General features: G+C 37.1%; 1 protein-coding gene across 1 annotated transcript in view; it reads left to right on the top strand.

Moving 5' to 3' along the window:
• Positions 1-15,832, top strand: part of FBXO11 (F-box protein 11) — a 110,448-nt gene that overhangs the window by 69,298 nt on the left and 25,318 nt on the right. Inside the window, exons 2-5 of the mRNA XM_069583378.1 lie at positions 10,429-10,556; positions 10,690-10,774; positions 11,194-11,338; positions 15,000-15,129. Of these exons, the coding sequence (XP_069439479.1) occupies positions 10,429-10,556; positions 10,690-10,774; positions 11,194-11,338; positions 15,000-15,129 (488 nt within the window). The remainder of the gene's footprint in view (positions 1-10,428; positions 10,557-10,689; positions 10,775-11,193; positions 11,339-14,999; positions 15,130-15,832) is intronic.

Raw genomic sequence — 15,832 nt, forward strand, 5'->3', positions numbered from 1 at the left:
TAGTTGGAAAAAAGCTGTGGTAGTTCCCAACTGTGTTAGAAACAGTTGTCAAGTGTGGTTCTTTATACTGTGAGACTGGGAGCTGTTTCTAAACACACAGTTACTAGCACAAGTTTCCAATATATGATCTGTGGCTATGGGTAAGTAACATGGAACTTAGATAATATTTGTGGGGGGAAAAAACTTTTGGAAATTAAATTCCACATAAACTACCTTTTAACTTTACATTAGTCTTTAAACCTAAGGTGTATAGACTTTAACCTAGAGCCAGTCAATAGTGTCATTTTCTGTACATCTTTGAGATAGTTAAAAGGTATGTAAAAATTAAGATCTTTTGCTTAAGGTATGTAGACTTAAGTCTCCTTCTTTTGTGGAAGTGAATCGTAGTATAAATTTTCAATGCTATTTTTTTAAATCCTATTTAATAGCAAAGATTTCAAAAGTTTTTTTTAAAGAATCATACTTACCCTACAGAAGCCTTTATCCCTATGGATCCTATTAATAGTGAGGACTCTAGTATATTTGTATATAATTTGTAGTAAAAATCTAAAAATTATAATTTTTACATTATGTGTATGTGTGTAAGAGGACTGGTAAGAATAAAAGGGTATGTATGTGTGAATACTATCCAATTAAGATAACTACTAGCCACGTTGTAGCTATTGAGCAGTTGAAGTATGGCTTATCTGAACTTGAGGCATACTGTATTAAAAATATAAACTTTAGTATGAAAAAAGAGCTTGTGTTTCTATTGGGTATCTTCTGGTCAAGAACATTTTTTTCTAACTGAAAATTACATTTTCTGTTAGTTATGGTTGAAATTAAACATTTTGGTATTATTTTTTATTAGTCTTAGATTATAATTTGACATCTGAATATGGTATTCCAATATTAGATATAAAAGTGAAAGCTGTAAAGTTAAAAAATTTTTAACAAAATATTATTTTGAGGTCTTGTTTTTGGATTTTGTTGTTAGAACAATATCATAACTAGTCTTTCATGATTTCTTGGTTCTTGAATTGGACAGTTTGGCAGCTACCATGGATCACTTTAGTCACTGTATAATTTATTATTTGCTTCATATGTGCCAAATCTATTGTAATTTCAGGAGGGAACAAAAAATAAATGTGTATGCTTGTAATTAGTTCACAGAGTTGGAGGTAAGAAGAAGAGAAGCAGTTCTTATCTCGGTTTTTATTTTCTGTCAAGTAGTATGTAAGGTCATCTTAGTACACCACTGGTGGTGGGTTCTTGGAAAAAGTCTTGAATAAATTGAATTGAGTTCTCAATGGATGGAAATCAGCATTTCTTGCGTAGTTATTGGGCACCAAGCTGAACGTGGAGGAAAATATTAAAATATTAATATAATATAATTAATATTAAAATATTAATATATATTTATAATATAAATACATTTATAATATAATTTATAACAGTATAGTTATTGTTAAATGATCATTTAATAATTTATAATACATTTATATGTATATTTGTATATAAATGTATTATTATATAATATATATATAATTATATATAATACATATATAATATTATATATAAAATAGCCATGTCCTCAGAGCTTAAATTTTGTTAAGAAAATAAGTATACCAAGAAAGCAAATAACAAGGCAGCTGTGATATGGTAGAGTATATGGTGTATATACAGTACTATAAGAGTTCAAAAGATGAAGAGAACACTAATCACTAAAGATTATTTCATGTGTGTATGTTTTGGGTTTTGTGTCTTTTAAGTTTTCTCCTTTTGTTTCTTATTTATATTAGAAACAGTGGTAATTTACTTTGAGAGCAGTATAGAAAATAGCACAGATTCTTGATCTCAGCACAAGTAAGAGTTTAATACGATTGTTTTAGAGCTGAGCTTTGAGTGCTTTAGAACAGGATGGTGTTTTGAATAGGAAGTTGAGGTTATTATGGCATTATGTGATTCAAATCATGTAGCTTTATGTGTTTATTTGGTGTGAACCTCAAACTGCACTGAAATTAACCAGCACTGTCTCTTCCCTGTTAATTACTTCTGCATTCCTTACTTCAGTTCAGTCTCTTAGTAGTGTTTGCCTCTTTGAGACCCCATGGACTGCAGCACGCCAGGCTTTCCCGTCCATCACCAACTCCTGGAGCTTACTCAAAATCATGTCCATCGAGTCGGTGATGCCGTCCAACCATCTCATCCTCTGTCGTCCCCTTCTCCTCCCACCTTCAGTCTTTCGCAGCATCAGGGTCTTTTCCAGCGAGTCAGCTCTTCACATCAGGTAACCAAAGTATGGGAGTTTCAGCTTCACCATCAGTCCTTCCAGAGGATATTCAGGACTGATTTCCTTTCAGATGGACTAGTTGGATCTCCTTGCTGTCCAGGGGACTCTCAAGAGTCCTACAATACCACAGTTCAAAACCATCGATTCTTAGGCACTCAGGTTTCTTCATAGTCCAACTTTCACATCCATACATGACTCCTGGGAAAACCATAGTTTTGACTAGATGGACCTTTGTTGGCTCTGTCTCTGCTTTTTAATGCGCTGTCTAGGTTGATCATAGCTTTCCTTCCAAGGAGCAAGCGTCTTTTAATATCATGGCTGCAGTCACCATCTGCAGTGATTTTGGAGCCCCCCAAAATAAAGTCTGTCATTGTTCCCACTGTTTCCCCTCTATTTGCCATGAAGTGATGGGACTGGATGCCTGGATGCCATGATGTTAATTTTCTGAATGTTGAGTTTTAAGCCAACTTTTTCACTCTCCTCTTTCACTTTCATCAAGAGGCTCCTTAGTTCTTCTTTGCTTTCTGCTATAAGAGTGGTGTCATTAAGTGTCTGTCGTATGTGGTGGTCTGCATATCTGAGGTTATTGATATTTCTCCCGGCAATCTTAGTTCCAGCTTGTGCTTCATCCAGTCCAGCATTTCTCGTGATGTACTCTGCACATAAGTTAAATAAGCAGCTGCTACTGCTACTGCTGCTAAGTCCCATCAGTCGTGTCCGACTCTGTGCGACCCCATAGACAGCAGCCCACCAGGCTCCGCCGTCCCTGGGATTCTCCAGGCAAGAACACTGGAATGGGTTGCCATTTCCTTCTCCAATGCATGGAAGTGAGAAGGGAAACTGAAGTCGCTCAGTCATGTCTGACTCTTCGCAACCCCATGGACTGCAGCCCACCAGGGTCCTCCATCCATGGGATTTTCCAGGCAAGAGCACTGGAGTGGGGTGCCATTGCCTAAATAAGCAGGGCAACAATATACAGCCTTGACGTACTCCTTTTCCTGTTTGGAACCAGTCTATTGTTCCATGTGCAGTTCTAACTGATGCTTCTTGACCTGCATACAGATTTCTTAGGAGGCAGGCCAGGTGGTCTGGTATTCCCATCTCTTTAAGAATTTTCCAGCTTGTTGTGATCCACAGTCAAAGGCTTTGGTGTAGTCACTAAAGCAGAAGTAGGTGTTTTTCTGGAACTCTCTTGCTTTTCTGATGATCCAACAGATGTTGGCAATATGATCTCTGCCTTTGGTCCTCTGCCTTTTCTAAATCCAGCTTGAACATCTGGAAGTTCACAGTTCATGTACTATTGAAGCCTGACTTGGAGAATTTTGAACATTACTAGCGTATGAGATGAGTACAATTGTGCGGTAGTTTGAACATTCTGTGGCATAGCCTTTCTTTGGGATTGGAATGAAAATTGACTTTTCCATTCCTGTGGCCACTGCTGAGTTTTCCAGATTTGCTGGCATATTGAATGCAGCACTTTCACAGCATCATCTTTTAGGATTTGAAATAGCTCTACTGGAATTCCATCACCTCCACTAGCTTTGTTTGTAGTGATGCTTCCTAAGGCCCACTTGACTTCACATTCCAGGATGTCTGGCTGTAGGTGAGCGATCACACCATCAGGGTTATCTGGGTCATGAAGATCTTTTTTGTATAGTTCTTCTGTGTATTCTTGCCACCTCTTCTTAATAATATCTTCTGCTTCTGTTAGGTCCATACCGTTTCTGTCCTTTGTTGTGTCCATCTTTGCATGAAATGTTCCTTTGGTATCTTGAACAGATCTCTAGTCTTTCCCATTCTGTTGTTTTCCTGTATTTCTTTGCACTGATCACTGGCTTTTTATCTCTCCTTGCTATTTTTTTTGGAACTCTGCATTCAAATGAGTGTATCTTTCCTGTTCTCCTTACTTATCAGTCCTTAATATTTGCTGTGTTAATGGTGAGAAGGAAAGATGATTCCAGGCTGGTGTCTGGGTGGGTGTCTGTAATAATAAGATCTATAGACTTGATGGACATGAGTTTGAGTAAGCTCTGGGAGTTGGTGATAGACAGGGAAGCCTGGTGTGCTGCAGTCCATGGGGTCTCAAAGAGTTGGACACGACTGAGTGACTGAACTGAACTGAGAAGATTTTAAACAGGAGTGGGATTTAGAGAGATGGTAGTATAGGATGAAGAGTTTGGGCATGTCTTTGTGAGTGTTGTAGAAACTGACTACTAGCTGCATCATAAACCAAGATGATAGAAGTATCCCCTGCACGTGCATACACACTGCAAACATAATGGAAATGTAACACAGAACAATAACACAACTATAAATGCATAGCTAAACTCTGAGGAAGGGAAGAAGGAAATTCACAGGTGCCAGGTATGAGAGAAATCAAATCAAAACCTTCAGTGGAAAAACAAACAAAAAAACCTTGCGTGGGAACTAGTGCTGCTATATAAAATAGTACAGGGCCCGTTTGGTCCTGGGTATGAGGGGCTTCCCAGGCAGCTCAGTGGCTCCACCTGCAAGTGCAGGAGCTGCAAGAGACATAGGTTTGATTCCTGGGGTGGGAAGATCCCCTGAAGGAGGAAATGACAATCCACTCCATTGTTCTTGCCATGAACAGAGGGGCCTGGCAGGCTACAGTCCACGGAGTCGGACATGACTAAGCAGCTGAACACACACGTAGGTCTGGGGTGAAATTTTAGTGCACATATGGAGAATGGAGTTTGGGCCTATTTAAAATAGAATTAGGTCTGATATACAGGCATGCAGTCTTGAACCTGAATTATGTGTGTGTGTTCAGTTGTGTCTGACTCCTACAACCTCATGGAGATAGCCAGGCAAGAATACTGAAGTGGGTTGCCGTTTCTTACTCCCAAGGAATCTTCTGACCCACGGATAGAAACCATTGTCTCCTGCATTGGCAGGTGGATTCTTTACCACTGAGCCACCTGGGAAGCCCCTGGAATTGGAAAGGATTTCCCTAACTGCAGTGTTGCTGGGGGTCTTTGGGGGGGGGGGGCAGCATTTAAGTGCTCAGTGATGGAACAATCTAAACAAGAAATAAATATGTATGAAATAATTAAAAGGATTAAAACAAGGAAGTAAAGTATGAAGTAACAGCCAATATGAAAAACAAGCAGTAAGTCTTGAAAAAGAAAATTAAAATTAATGTTGAGAAATTAAAAATATAATCTTGGAATTTGGCTTTAGTTGGGTTATATAGAATATTAAACATATTCTTGCTTGGCTGAAAAGGAAAAGAAGTATATAGCAATAAATGGTTAAGAACTAAATCTAAATGTAATGGTGCAAAAGTAAAAAGCTGAAATTCAGGATTGGCAAAATGCTAGACTGATATAGAATAAAACAGAAAGTTCCTAGGAAAGTACTATCAGGCAAAAACAGATTTTAAAGGCAAAAGTGCTATTAAGGATAACGAGAGCCGTTGCATAATGGTGGAAAGGAATAATTCACCAGGAAGAAATAATAATCTTGAAGCTTTATGTCTAAATAATACTATCTCAAAGTATATAAAGCAAAATTTTACATACTAAAAATGGACTACTTGTAGATAGTGGGGAATTTTAGCACATTTCCTCAGAAGCAGGCGGATAGATCACACCACTGCTACACCACCTCCTCCCCAGAAAAGTGAAGGCAGAGAATATATGGCCACTGCAGTCAACAAGCTTGGTGTTTTAGGTGTGTTTAACCTTTAGATAGAATGTAGATGTTCCTTTCAACCACACTTGAAACATAGAAATTAACTACATTAACTACAATGGAATGACTTCACAAATACCCAGGCATGTTCACACTGGCTGTATTTTCTGACTACAGTGTAAGTACATGGAAACCTTATTAGGTTTTCCAAATTTTATTTGAAGGTGTTTTTAATAGAATAATATTTAAATAAAATAATTGCTAAAACATTTATTGAACACTTAATGTAAGCTAGGCATATTACTGAATGTTTTGCATATGTTATTTAAATACTTTTCCACAGCCCTATGAATTATAAGATACTGTTACCATCCTTAGTAGTGAGAATATTTAGATTTAAAAATGTTTATAGGTCTTGGGCTTCCCCAGCAGGGGCTGTGGGTTTGATCCCTAGTCAGATCCCACATGCTGTGTGGGTGGAGCCAAGAAATAAATTAATTTTAAAAGTTTAATATCTGCCCAAGATCTGCAGGTGGGAAGAAAAACCTCTCTTTTTAAATACACTGCACAGCCTTCCCACCTTTTAAAAATATCTTTTTGAGTAAAATACAGCCAGATAGAGAAGTTCACATTAAACAACTACATAGTTTATTGAATTATTGTTAAGGTTGGTATTGTAATACCAATAGATCAGGAAGTAGACCTTTACCAGCCACTGCAGAAGCCTTTTATGTGCCCCATTCTGACCATAACCTCTTTACTTCCATAGAAAGCATTTTTGTAATAATCATTTTCTAGCTTCTTTTCCTTATAATTTTAGTACTGGAATATACGTTCTTAAACAGTATGCTTTAGTTTTGCTTATTTTTCCCCCCATGGAGTTTATTTGTTGAAAAAACTGGTATAGTTTGATCTTGTAGAGTTTCTGAGAGGTTTGTTCAAGTTGAGATTTGATGGTTTTGGCAGATTTTGTAGATGGTGGTGTGTTCTTTCATCAGGAGATATATAAATGTAGTATTTCTTTTTGTGAGATTAGAACTATTGATACTCAATGGTTAATTCTATTAACTCTTTAGAGATAACAGATTTTATTTTTCTGATTTGATTATTTCTTCATTTATTGCTGGAACGTTTCCTGTAAAGAAGCTTCCCTTCACCTAACAGCTGGTTACCTGGTGATTCAGTTTATATAAGAGAGAAAGAGCTAGTGTTATTTCCAGTTGTATACCAGTTTTTAAAATGAGGAGTTGCTTTTCACTGGCATCTTTCAAAGCAACCCCACTCCCCACTTTTTTTAGTTTATTTTTTTATTTTATTTGGAGGCTGATACAAGATTGTGGTTTTGCCCTTTTTTGTGTCATAAATTCACAAGATTTAAATATATTTCTTTCAGTTCATTTCAGTTATTCTTACTGATGCTCAAATTGTCCCATCTTCGACCAGTGGGAGCATCTTCAAGTTGATTCTCTTCCATCAGGGAGTTTATATTGTAGTAAATATATGTATATATAAGCATATGTATGTGTGCATGCTCTGTTGCTCAGTCATGTCCAACTCTTTCTGACCCTATGGACTGTAGCCCATCGGGCTCCTCCGTCTGTAGAATTTTCCAGACAAGAATACTGGAGCGAGTTGCTATTTCCTCCTCCAGGAGATCCTCCCAACCCAGGGATTGAACCATGGCGTTGGCAGGCAGATTCTTGACCACTGCATCACCTGGGAAGCCCCAATCATATGTATATGTATTACCTTAAAACACACACATATACTAAACACATTGTTCTGTATATTTGGAGTTTTACTCTTGATGAACATTTTGATTGTTACCCAGCAGTATTATAAAAAGTACTGCAATGAATATCTTGGTTCTTAACTGCTTTGCCCATGTGTGCAGAATCAATTCCCAGAATGGAATTGTTAAGTAATAATAGCTACTGCCAAATTGCTCTCCTCAAATTAAGAATTTTTTTGTCTCATGTTATCCTTTGATATATAGTACTAGTATACAATCAAACTTTCTGATCTTTGATAACCTGCTACATTAAAAAATCTCATTGTAGTTTCTATTAGTGTTTCATTTGTATTTCCTAAATTCTGAATTGTCTGTATCCTTGGTCCAACTTTCTGTTGAATTGTTAGTCTTTTCCATGTTGATTTGTAGTACTCAGATATAATTTAAAAATTACCCTTTTGTGACACATATTAACAAATGTGTGTGTTAAGTGTCTCAGTCATGTCCAACTCTTTGCTATCCCATGAACTGTAGCCCATTAGGCTTCCCTGTCCCTGGAATTCTTCAGGCAAGAATACTGGAGTGGGTTATTTTTCCTAATTGTGTTGTTTCTTTTAACTGTCTCTATGGTTTTTATTTCCTAAGCAGAATTTTTAAATGTAAACATATTACTCAAATGTATTAGTTCATTTTTTAAACAATCTAAACTTAGGAAAGAGTTTAGAACAGTACAAAGAAGTTGCCCTCCCCCCACCCTGAACCCTTCAAGAATAAGTTTCCAGCTTTGTTCTGTCACCTCCTAATACTTTAGTGTGTATTTCCTAACACAAGGATATTCACCTAGATAATCATGCTGTACCTATTAAAATCAGAAAGTTAGTACTGATGCCTTATTGTCTTTAGATCTCCATTCAGGTTTCACTAATTGAATGAAGTATTTCACTCTTGTCCTAAAAACAGACCTTTAAACAAAAGGATCTAGTTCAGAACCACAGGTTACAATGAGTTTACATATCTTTTCAATGTCCTTCCATCTGGAACAGTTCCTTAGGGTTTTCCTTGACTTTCAACTTTGATAATTTGAAGATTATTCAAAACAAATTAGAATAAATTTGGATTTCTCCCAATGATTCCTCATAATTCTGATATTCCCAATAGATTTAGGTTACGTATCTTTGTCAGGAATATCATAGAAGTGATTCTGTGTTCTTTCATACTCCCAGGTGACACACAGTTTCAGTATGTCTTATGAATGGTGTTTACTTTGGTCACTTGATTAAGACAGTGTTTGATTGGCATTTCTACTATAGAGTTATAATTTTTCCCTTTCTACTTAATCAGTATTTGTGTGCGGGGGGAGGGATACTTTAAACATCTCATTCCTATCAAACTCCGTTTATTCCTTTATTTATAGTAGAATGAATTTATAGGTTGTCCATTCAGTAGGTTATAACCCGTTTACTGTCGTGAGTTTTGATACTTCAGCATAATTTTACTAGCTAGTGGGTGATCATTCGGGCTGATCTCAGTATTCTTTTTTTTTATTCCTTTGGCTGTCATGTGGGCTTTTTCTAGTTGCGTCATGCAGGCCTCTCTAGTTTCAGTACATGGGCTTAGTTATCCCCCAAGGCATGTGGGATCTTAGTTCTCTGACCAGGGGAATCTGTGTCCCTTGCATTGAAAAGTGGATTCACAAGCACTGGACCACCAGGGAAGTCCATTCAGTGTTCTTTTGACATGTCCTCATCATTCAGCAGTTTCTTGTTTCTGCCACAAGATGCTTCAGGCTCACCTTGTATTTCCCTCAATGTAGAATCAGCCATTTCTCCAAGGAGCCCTTATCCCTTTTATAAAGAAGTAAGAAAGTATTCAGAAGTAAATATCCAAATACTGGTCGTCTTCATTGCTATTGGAGTGGCACTGCTTCCAGGCTTTGTTACACACGTGTATAATCCACATGTTTCCAAACATTTATACATATGTTTATACGTGCTTACCTATTTCTATATCTATCTTTTAAAAAACTATGAATTCACATTGAAAATTCCAGTCCAATAGTGTAAGATGTACTCTTTCTATTTATATTTTAACTCTTCTCAGAAGCCTGGCTTCCATCTACTTAATTATTTGGTCAGTCCCTTGATGTTACCAAGCTTCAGCTCCACCTCTCCCTCTCCTGTGTGATCGCCTTTCCTGTCACCCTTCCCACACACAAACCTCCTCCTTCTTACCCCTCTTGAGCTCCAGCACTATGTGCCAGACCACTCTCTGCATGGATGCCCTTTTTATCCCACTTGGTATCTATACTGAATCTACGCTATCCTACTTGGTGTTTATAACCTTTACTGAACTGTCTGTCTCCATTGACACACTTCTCACCCTACGTGTACTCTAACCATGCAGTACTCACTTGTACTCACTCAGCAAGTGAACATCCTCCTCACGTTTTTTTAAAATGCCTTCCAGTTTCTGTGTCATACCTTTAAAGAATTTTCCCACTTTCACATTATAAAAAATAGTTTTGTTTTCTTTTCATGATTTTATTTATTTATTTTATTGTAGGTAAGCATTGTGAAATTTATTTTGAGCTAAGAAATGAAATAGAAATCCAACACTTCTCAAATGGTTATCCAGATGACTGGAATTTTGTATAAAAACTGTACCCCCCCCCCAAAAAATATATATTACAAAGTCTTTTGTAAGTTTACTGAATCCATAGGGCTTTTTTTTTAAATGGGTGTCATTTTCATATTATTTTTGTTTATAACAGATGATGATGTACCTGCAGATATGGTTGCAGAAGAATCCGGTCCTGGTGCACAAAATAGTCCATACCAACTTCGTAGGAAAACTCTTTTGCCAAAAAGAACAGCGTGTCCTACAAAGAGCAGTATGGAGGTAGGTTAAATGTCTGTTTTTGTGTGTATAATGAAAGAATTGTTAGGAAACAAACAGGACTGTCATCATTTTTTAGAAGTAATGATTATGGGTAAAAATATATGCTTAACTAGTTTTCATTTTGTTTTTGAAGGGTGCTTCAACTTCAACTACAGAAAACTTTTTTGGTCATCGTGCAAAACGTGCAAGAGTTTCTGGAAAATCACAAGATCTATCAGGTATTTCCTTTGAGAAAGTTAAGGAATAGGGTCAAATAGTTCTTTTAAATTTTGTTTGATAACAGAAAGTTAAAATTAAGTGTTTATTTACACATTTGAGATTGAGAAAGCAATAGTTACAGAATAAACCTGAGAACCCTGACCTTCTCCATCTTTGACTGTAATTGTTGTATAAAAATATTTTTTGTATATTTATTGTAACCAATTACTGAAATGGTACATACTAGCTAAAAAAAAGAATACTGTTAAGAGAAAAGAAAAGAAATATGTGTCATCTCTGAAAGCACATGCTTATAAAATAATAGTCATCAAAAAAATAAAAGCTCTTCATTTAACAAAATGAAAATTGTGCTCTTTAAATAATGAGAAAGCCTTTGGTAGCATGACAGATTATGTTCTGTTTGTTAATCTTTTTATAGCAGCACCTGCTGAACAGTATCTTCAGGAGAAACTGCCAGATGAAGTGGTTCTAAAAATCTTCTCGTATTTGCTGGAACAGGATCTTTGTAGAGCAGCTTGTGTGTGTAAACGCTTCAGTGAACTTGCTAATGATCCAATTTTATGGTAAGTGAAAATTTATTTCTTAGTATCTTGAGATATATTACTTACTGCCCCAAATGCTAAAGGATGGTAGGAAGGCTGGAGTGTGAGTTGATGGTTACAGTTAAATAGAAGAAAATTAGAATATTTATAAATTCCAGTTCAGTCGCTCAGTCGAGTCCAACCCTGTGACCCTATGGACTGCAGCACTTCAGGCTTCCCTGTCCATCACCAACTCCTGGAGCCTACTCAAATTCATGTCCATTGAGTTGGTGATACCATCCAACCATCTCATCCTCTGTCATCCCCTTCTTCTCTCGCCTTCAGTCTTTCCCAGCATCAGGGTCTTTTCCAGTAAATCTGTTCTTCCCATCAGGTAGCCAAAGTATTGGAGTTTCAGCTTCAGCATCAGTCCTTGCAATGAATATTCAGGACTGATTTCCTTTAGGATGGACTGGTTGGATCTCCTTGCAGTTCAAGGGACTCCCAAGAGGCTTCTCCAACACCACAGTTCAAAAGCATCAATTCTCGACACTTGGCTTTCCTTATAGCCCAACTCTCACATCCATACATGACTACTGGAAAAACCATAGCTTTGACTAAATGGACCTTTGTTGGTAAAATAACGTCTCTGCTTTTTTAATTTCATGGCTGCAGTCACCATCGGCAGTGGTTTTCAGTTCAGTTTAGCTGCTCAGTTGTGTCCGACTCTTTGCGACTTCATGAAGTGCAGCACACCAGGCCTCCCTGTCCAACACCAACTCCCTGAGCCTACCCAAACTCCTGTCCATTGAGTCAGTGATGCCACCCAGCCATCTCATCCTCTGTCGTCCCCTTCTCCTCCTGCCCTCAATCTTTCCCAGCATCGGGGTCTTTTCAAATGAGTCAGCTCTTCCCTTCAGGTGGCCAAAGTATGTTGGTCCTTCCATTGAACACCCAGGACTGATCTCCTTTAGGATGGTCTGGTTGGATCTCCTTGCAGTCCAAGGGACTCTCAAGAGTCTTCTCCAACACCACAGTTCAAAAGCATCAATTCTTCAGTGCTCAGCTTTCTTTATAGTCCAACTCTCATATCCATACATGACTACTGGAAAAACCAGAGCCTTGACTAGACAGACTTTTGTTGGCAAAGTAATATCTCTGCTTTTTAATATGCTGTCTAGGTTGGTCATAACTTTCCTTCCAAGGAGTAAGTGTCTTTTAATTTCATGGCTGCAGTCTGGAGCCCCCCAGAATAAAGTCTCTCACTGTTTCCATTGTTTCCCCATCAATTTGCCATGAAGTGATAGGACTGGGTGCCATGATCTTAACTTTTTCACTGTTGAGTTTTGAGCCAGCTTTTTCACTCTCTTTCACCCTCATCAAGAGTCCTCTTTGCTTTCTGCCATTAAAGTGGTATCAGCTGCATATCTGAGGTTATTGATATTTCTCCCATCAATCTTGATGCCAGCTTGTGCTTTATCCAGCCCAGCATTTTGCATGATGTACTCTGTATATAAGTTAAATAAGCGGGGTGGCAATATACTGCCTTGACATACTCCTTTCCCGATTTGGAACCAGTCTGTTGTTTGATGTCCGGTTCTAACTGATGCTTCTTGATCTGCATACAGATTTCTCAGGAGGCAGGTCAAATACTCTAGTATTCCCATCTCTCTCTGCCTTTGTTCCTCTGCCTTTTCTAAATCCAGCTTGAACATCACTGGAAGTTCATGGTTCTTGTATTGTTGAAGCCTGGCTTGGAGAATTTTGAGCATTACTTTGCTAGCATGTGAGATGAGTGCAATTGTGCGGTAGTTTGAACATTGTTTGGCATAGCCTTTCTTTGGGATTGGCATGAAAACTGACCTTTTCCAGTCCTGTGGCCACTGCTGAGTTTTCCAGATTTGCTGGCATATTGAGTGTGGCAGTTTCATAGCGTCATCTTTTAGGATTTGAAATAGCTCAACTGGAATTCTATCACCTCCACTAGCTTTGTTCATAGTGATGCTTCCTAAGGCCCACTTGACTTGGCGTTCCAGGATGTCTGGCTGTAGATGAGTGATCACAACATCATGGTTATCAGGGTCATGAAGATCTTTTTTGTATAGTTCTTCTGTTAATAATATCTTCTGCTTCTGTTGGGTCCATACCATTTCTGTCCTTTATTGTGTCCATCTTCGCATGAAATGTTCCTTTGGTATCCTTAATTTTCTTGAACAGATCTCTAGTCTTTCCCATTCTGTTGTTTTCCTGTATTTCTTTGCACTGATCACTGAGGAAGGCTTTCTTATCTCTCCTTGCTGTTTTTTGGAACTCTGCATTCAAATGGATATATCTTTCCTTTCCCAGTTACCTGTTTATCACAAATGTTGGTTATCAGTCCAGGCAGTTTTTAAAACTATAAGAAAGAAAGTGAAGTCACTCAGTCATGTCTAACTCTTTGTGACCCCATGGGCTGTAGCCTGTCAGGCTCCTCAGTCCATGGATTTTTCCAGGCAAGAATACTGGAGTGAGTTGCTACTTCGTTCTCCAGGAGATCTTCCTGACCCGGGGATTGAACCTGGGTCTCTGGGTTCCCAGGTTCACATTGTAGGCAGACGCTTTATCATCTGAGCCACCATCTGAGTACTTATTTAAAACAATAAAGGAAGTACTTTTTCTGCTATTTGTCAGTTAAAAGCTACTGAGTGATTTTGGAGAATGCTTTTCATTCCATTGGTTTTTAGAAACCGAACTAAGTCTAATTTAAAACAGCTAATAGTTCAGTAAGAATGTAGATTTTGTATATCGCTTTTAGAAAAGAGTTTGGACAGTTGTATTTTTGAACCATGAAATATGTGTGCCCTTTGACCCAGGAATTCCACTTCTGAACATTTGTTTACGTTATGTACAAATTTTTCATAATAGCATAGTTAATAGTGGGAGAAAGCTAGAAATAATCAAAGTCTAGCAACAAGGGATTGGACTAAAAGTAAACAGTGTTATGTCTACTTAAAGGGTTGTGATATAGTCTTTAACAGTGAACTTTACAGTTTTTAATAACATGGGAATATGCTATATTATGAAAAATGAAAGGAGAATACCAATATGTTATATTATCACAATTGTAATAAATGAAACTCTCTGTAGCTAAAAAGACTGAAAAGAAATACAGTAAATTGTTAATAGTTAACATATTAAAAGTAGGTTATCTCTTTCATACTTTTCTGTATTTTACAGCAGCTATATGTATTACTTCTATGATGCTAAAAATAAGGTACACTTTAAGAAAGAAAATTATATTTGTATTGGAAAGCAAAAAGGGAATGTTAAAAGAGCAGAAGAAGAAACATTTGTTTTGTACAAGAAATTATATAGTAGTTAACTATCACTCCACTCCTAAGATTTGATGATTTGAGATCAGACATACATGAAACATCATTGTTTAAAATAATCCTTTTAAATTATAACTGTATGTGGCTTTTATAGTAAGGGTGGCTTTTATTTTCCTTTAACTAAACAATCAGACTTTAAAGAATTGATGCATTCTTTTAGGTAGACTACTTTACTTTTTATATGCAGTTATATTATTTTAGCCAAAAATTTTATTTTTACATTTACAATGCTGCTCTTTCATATTCTTATGAGTTTTTGAGGCCTCAAATAATTTTTATAGTTGTTTAAAGAATATTTTATGAAGAAATCTTAAACCCCTTTCCCCCTCCAGGAAACGATTATACATGGAAGTATTCGAGTATACCCGCCCTATGATGCACCCTGAACCTGGCAAATTCTACCAGATTAATCCAGAAGAATATGAACACCCAAATCCATGGAAAGAGAGTTTCCAGCAGTTGGTATGAAGTATAAATGGAAAATACTGATTTTATATTATATATATTTTAAATAAAAGTTTTTAAATATATAATGTTTTATTATATTTATATATTTATAAATATATTTTTATAAAAGTTCCTTTTTTCAAAATTTAAATTCAAGTATAGATTTCACGGGAATTTCCTGGTGGTCCAGCGGTTAGGACTTCACACTTTCACTACTGAGGGCTGGGGTTCAATTCCTGGTCAGGAAACTAAGGTCCCAGAAGCCACGCAGCATGGCCAAAAAAAAAGAATAGGTTTCTCAAGTCAGTACACATTTATCAGCCAGCAAAGGAATCAGCAGTTCTTTTCACTACTGGCATATTTATTAATAATTTAAACAGTAGCCATAAGTATCAGTAGCCTGAAAGCAGTTATACTTTCTGTGGATCTCTTTCAACTTATATTTCAATTATTACTATTGAGTAGTTATTTAGAATTTCACAGAATTCCCTTGGTAGTCCAGTGGTCACATTTAGCTTTATTTTCATATGGTCCTTTATAAATAGTTAACTACCCAGCTAGGGGTGATTTTGTTCCACAGGGGATATTTGGTGGTATCTGGAGACATTTTTGGTTTTCACAACTGGAGAAGAGACTGCCTCTGATACCTGATAGTTAGAGTGCAGTGAAAAGTGAAAGTGAAAGCCAAACAATCGTGTCTGGCTCTTTGTGACCCCAT

This window comes from Ovis canadensis, chromosome 3 (assembly GCF_042477335.2).
Source record: "Ovis canadensis isolate MfBH-ARS-UI-01 breed Bighorn chromosome 3, ARS-UI_OviCan_v2, whole genome shotgun sequence".
Taxonomy (NCBI): Eukaryota; Metazoa; Chordata; class Mammalia; order Artiodactyla; family Bovidae; genus Ovis; species Ovis canadensis.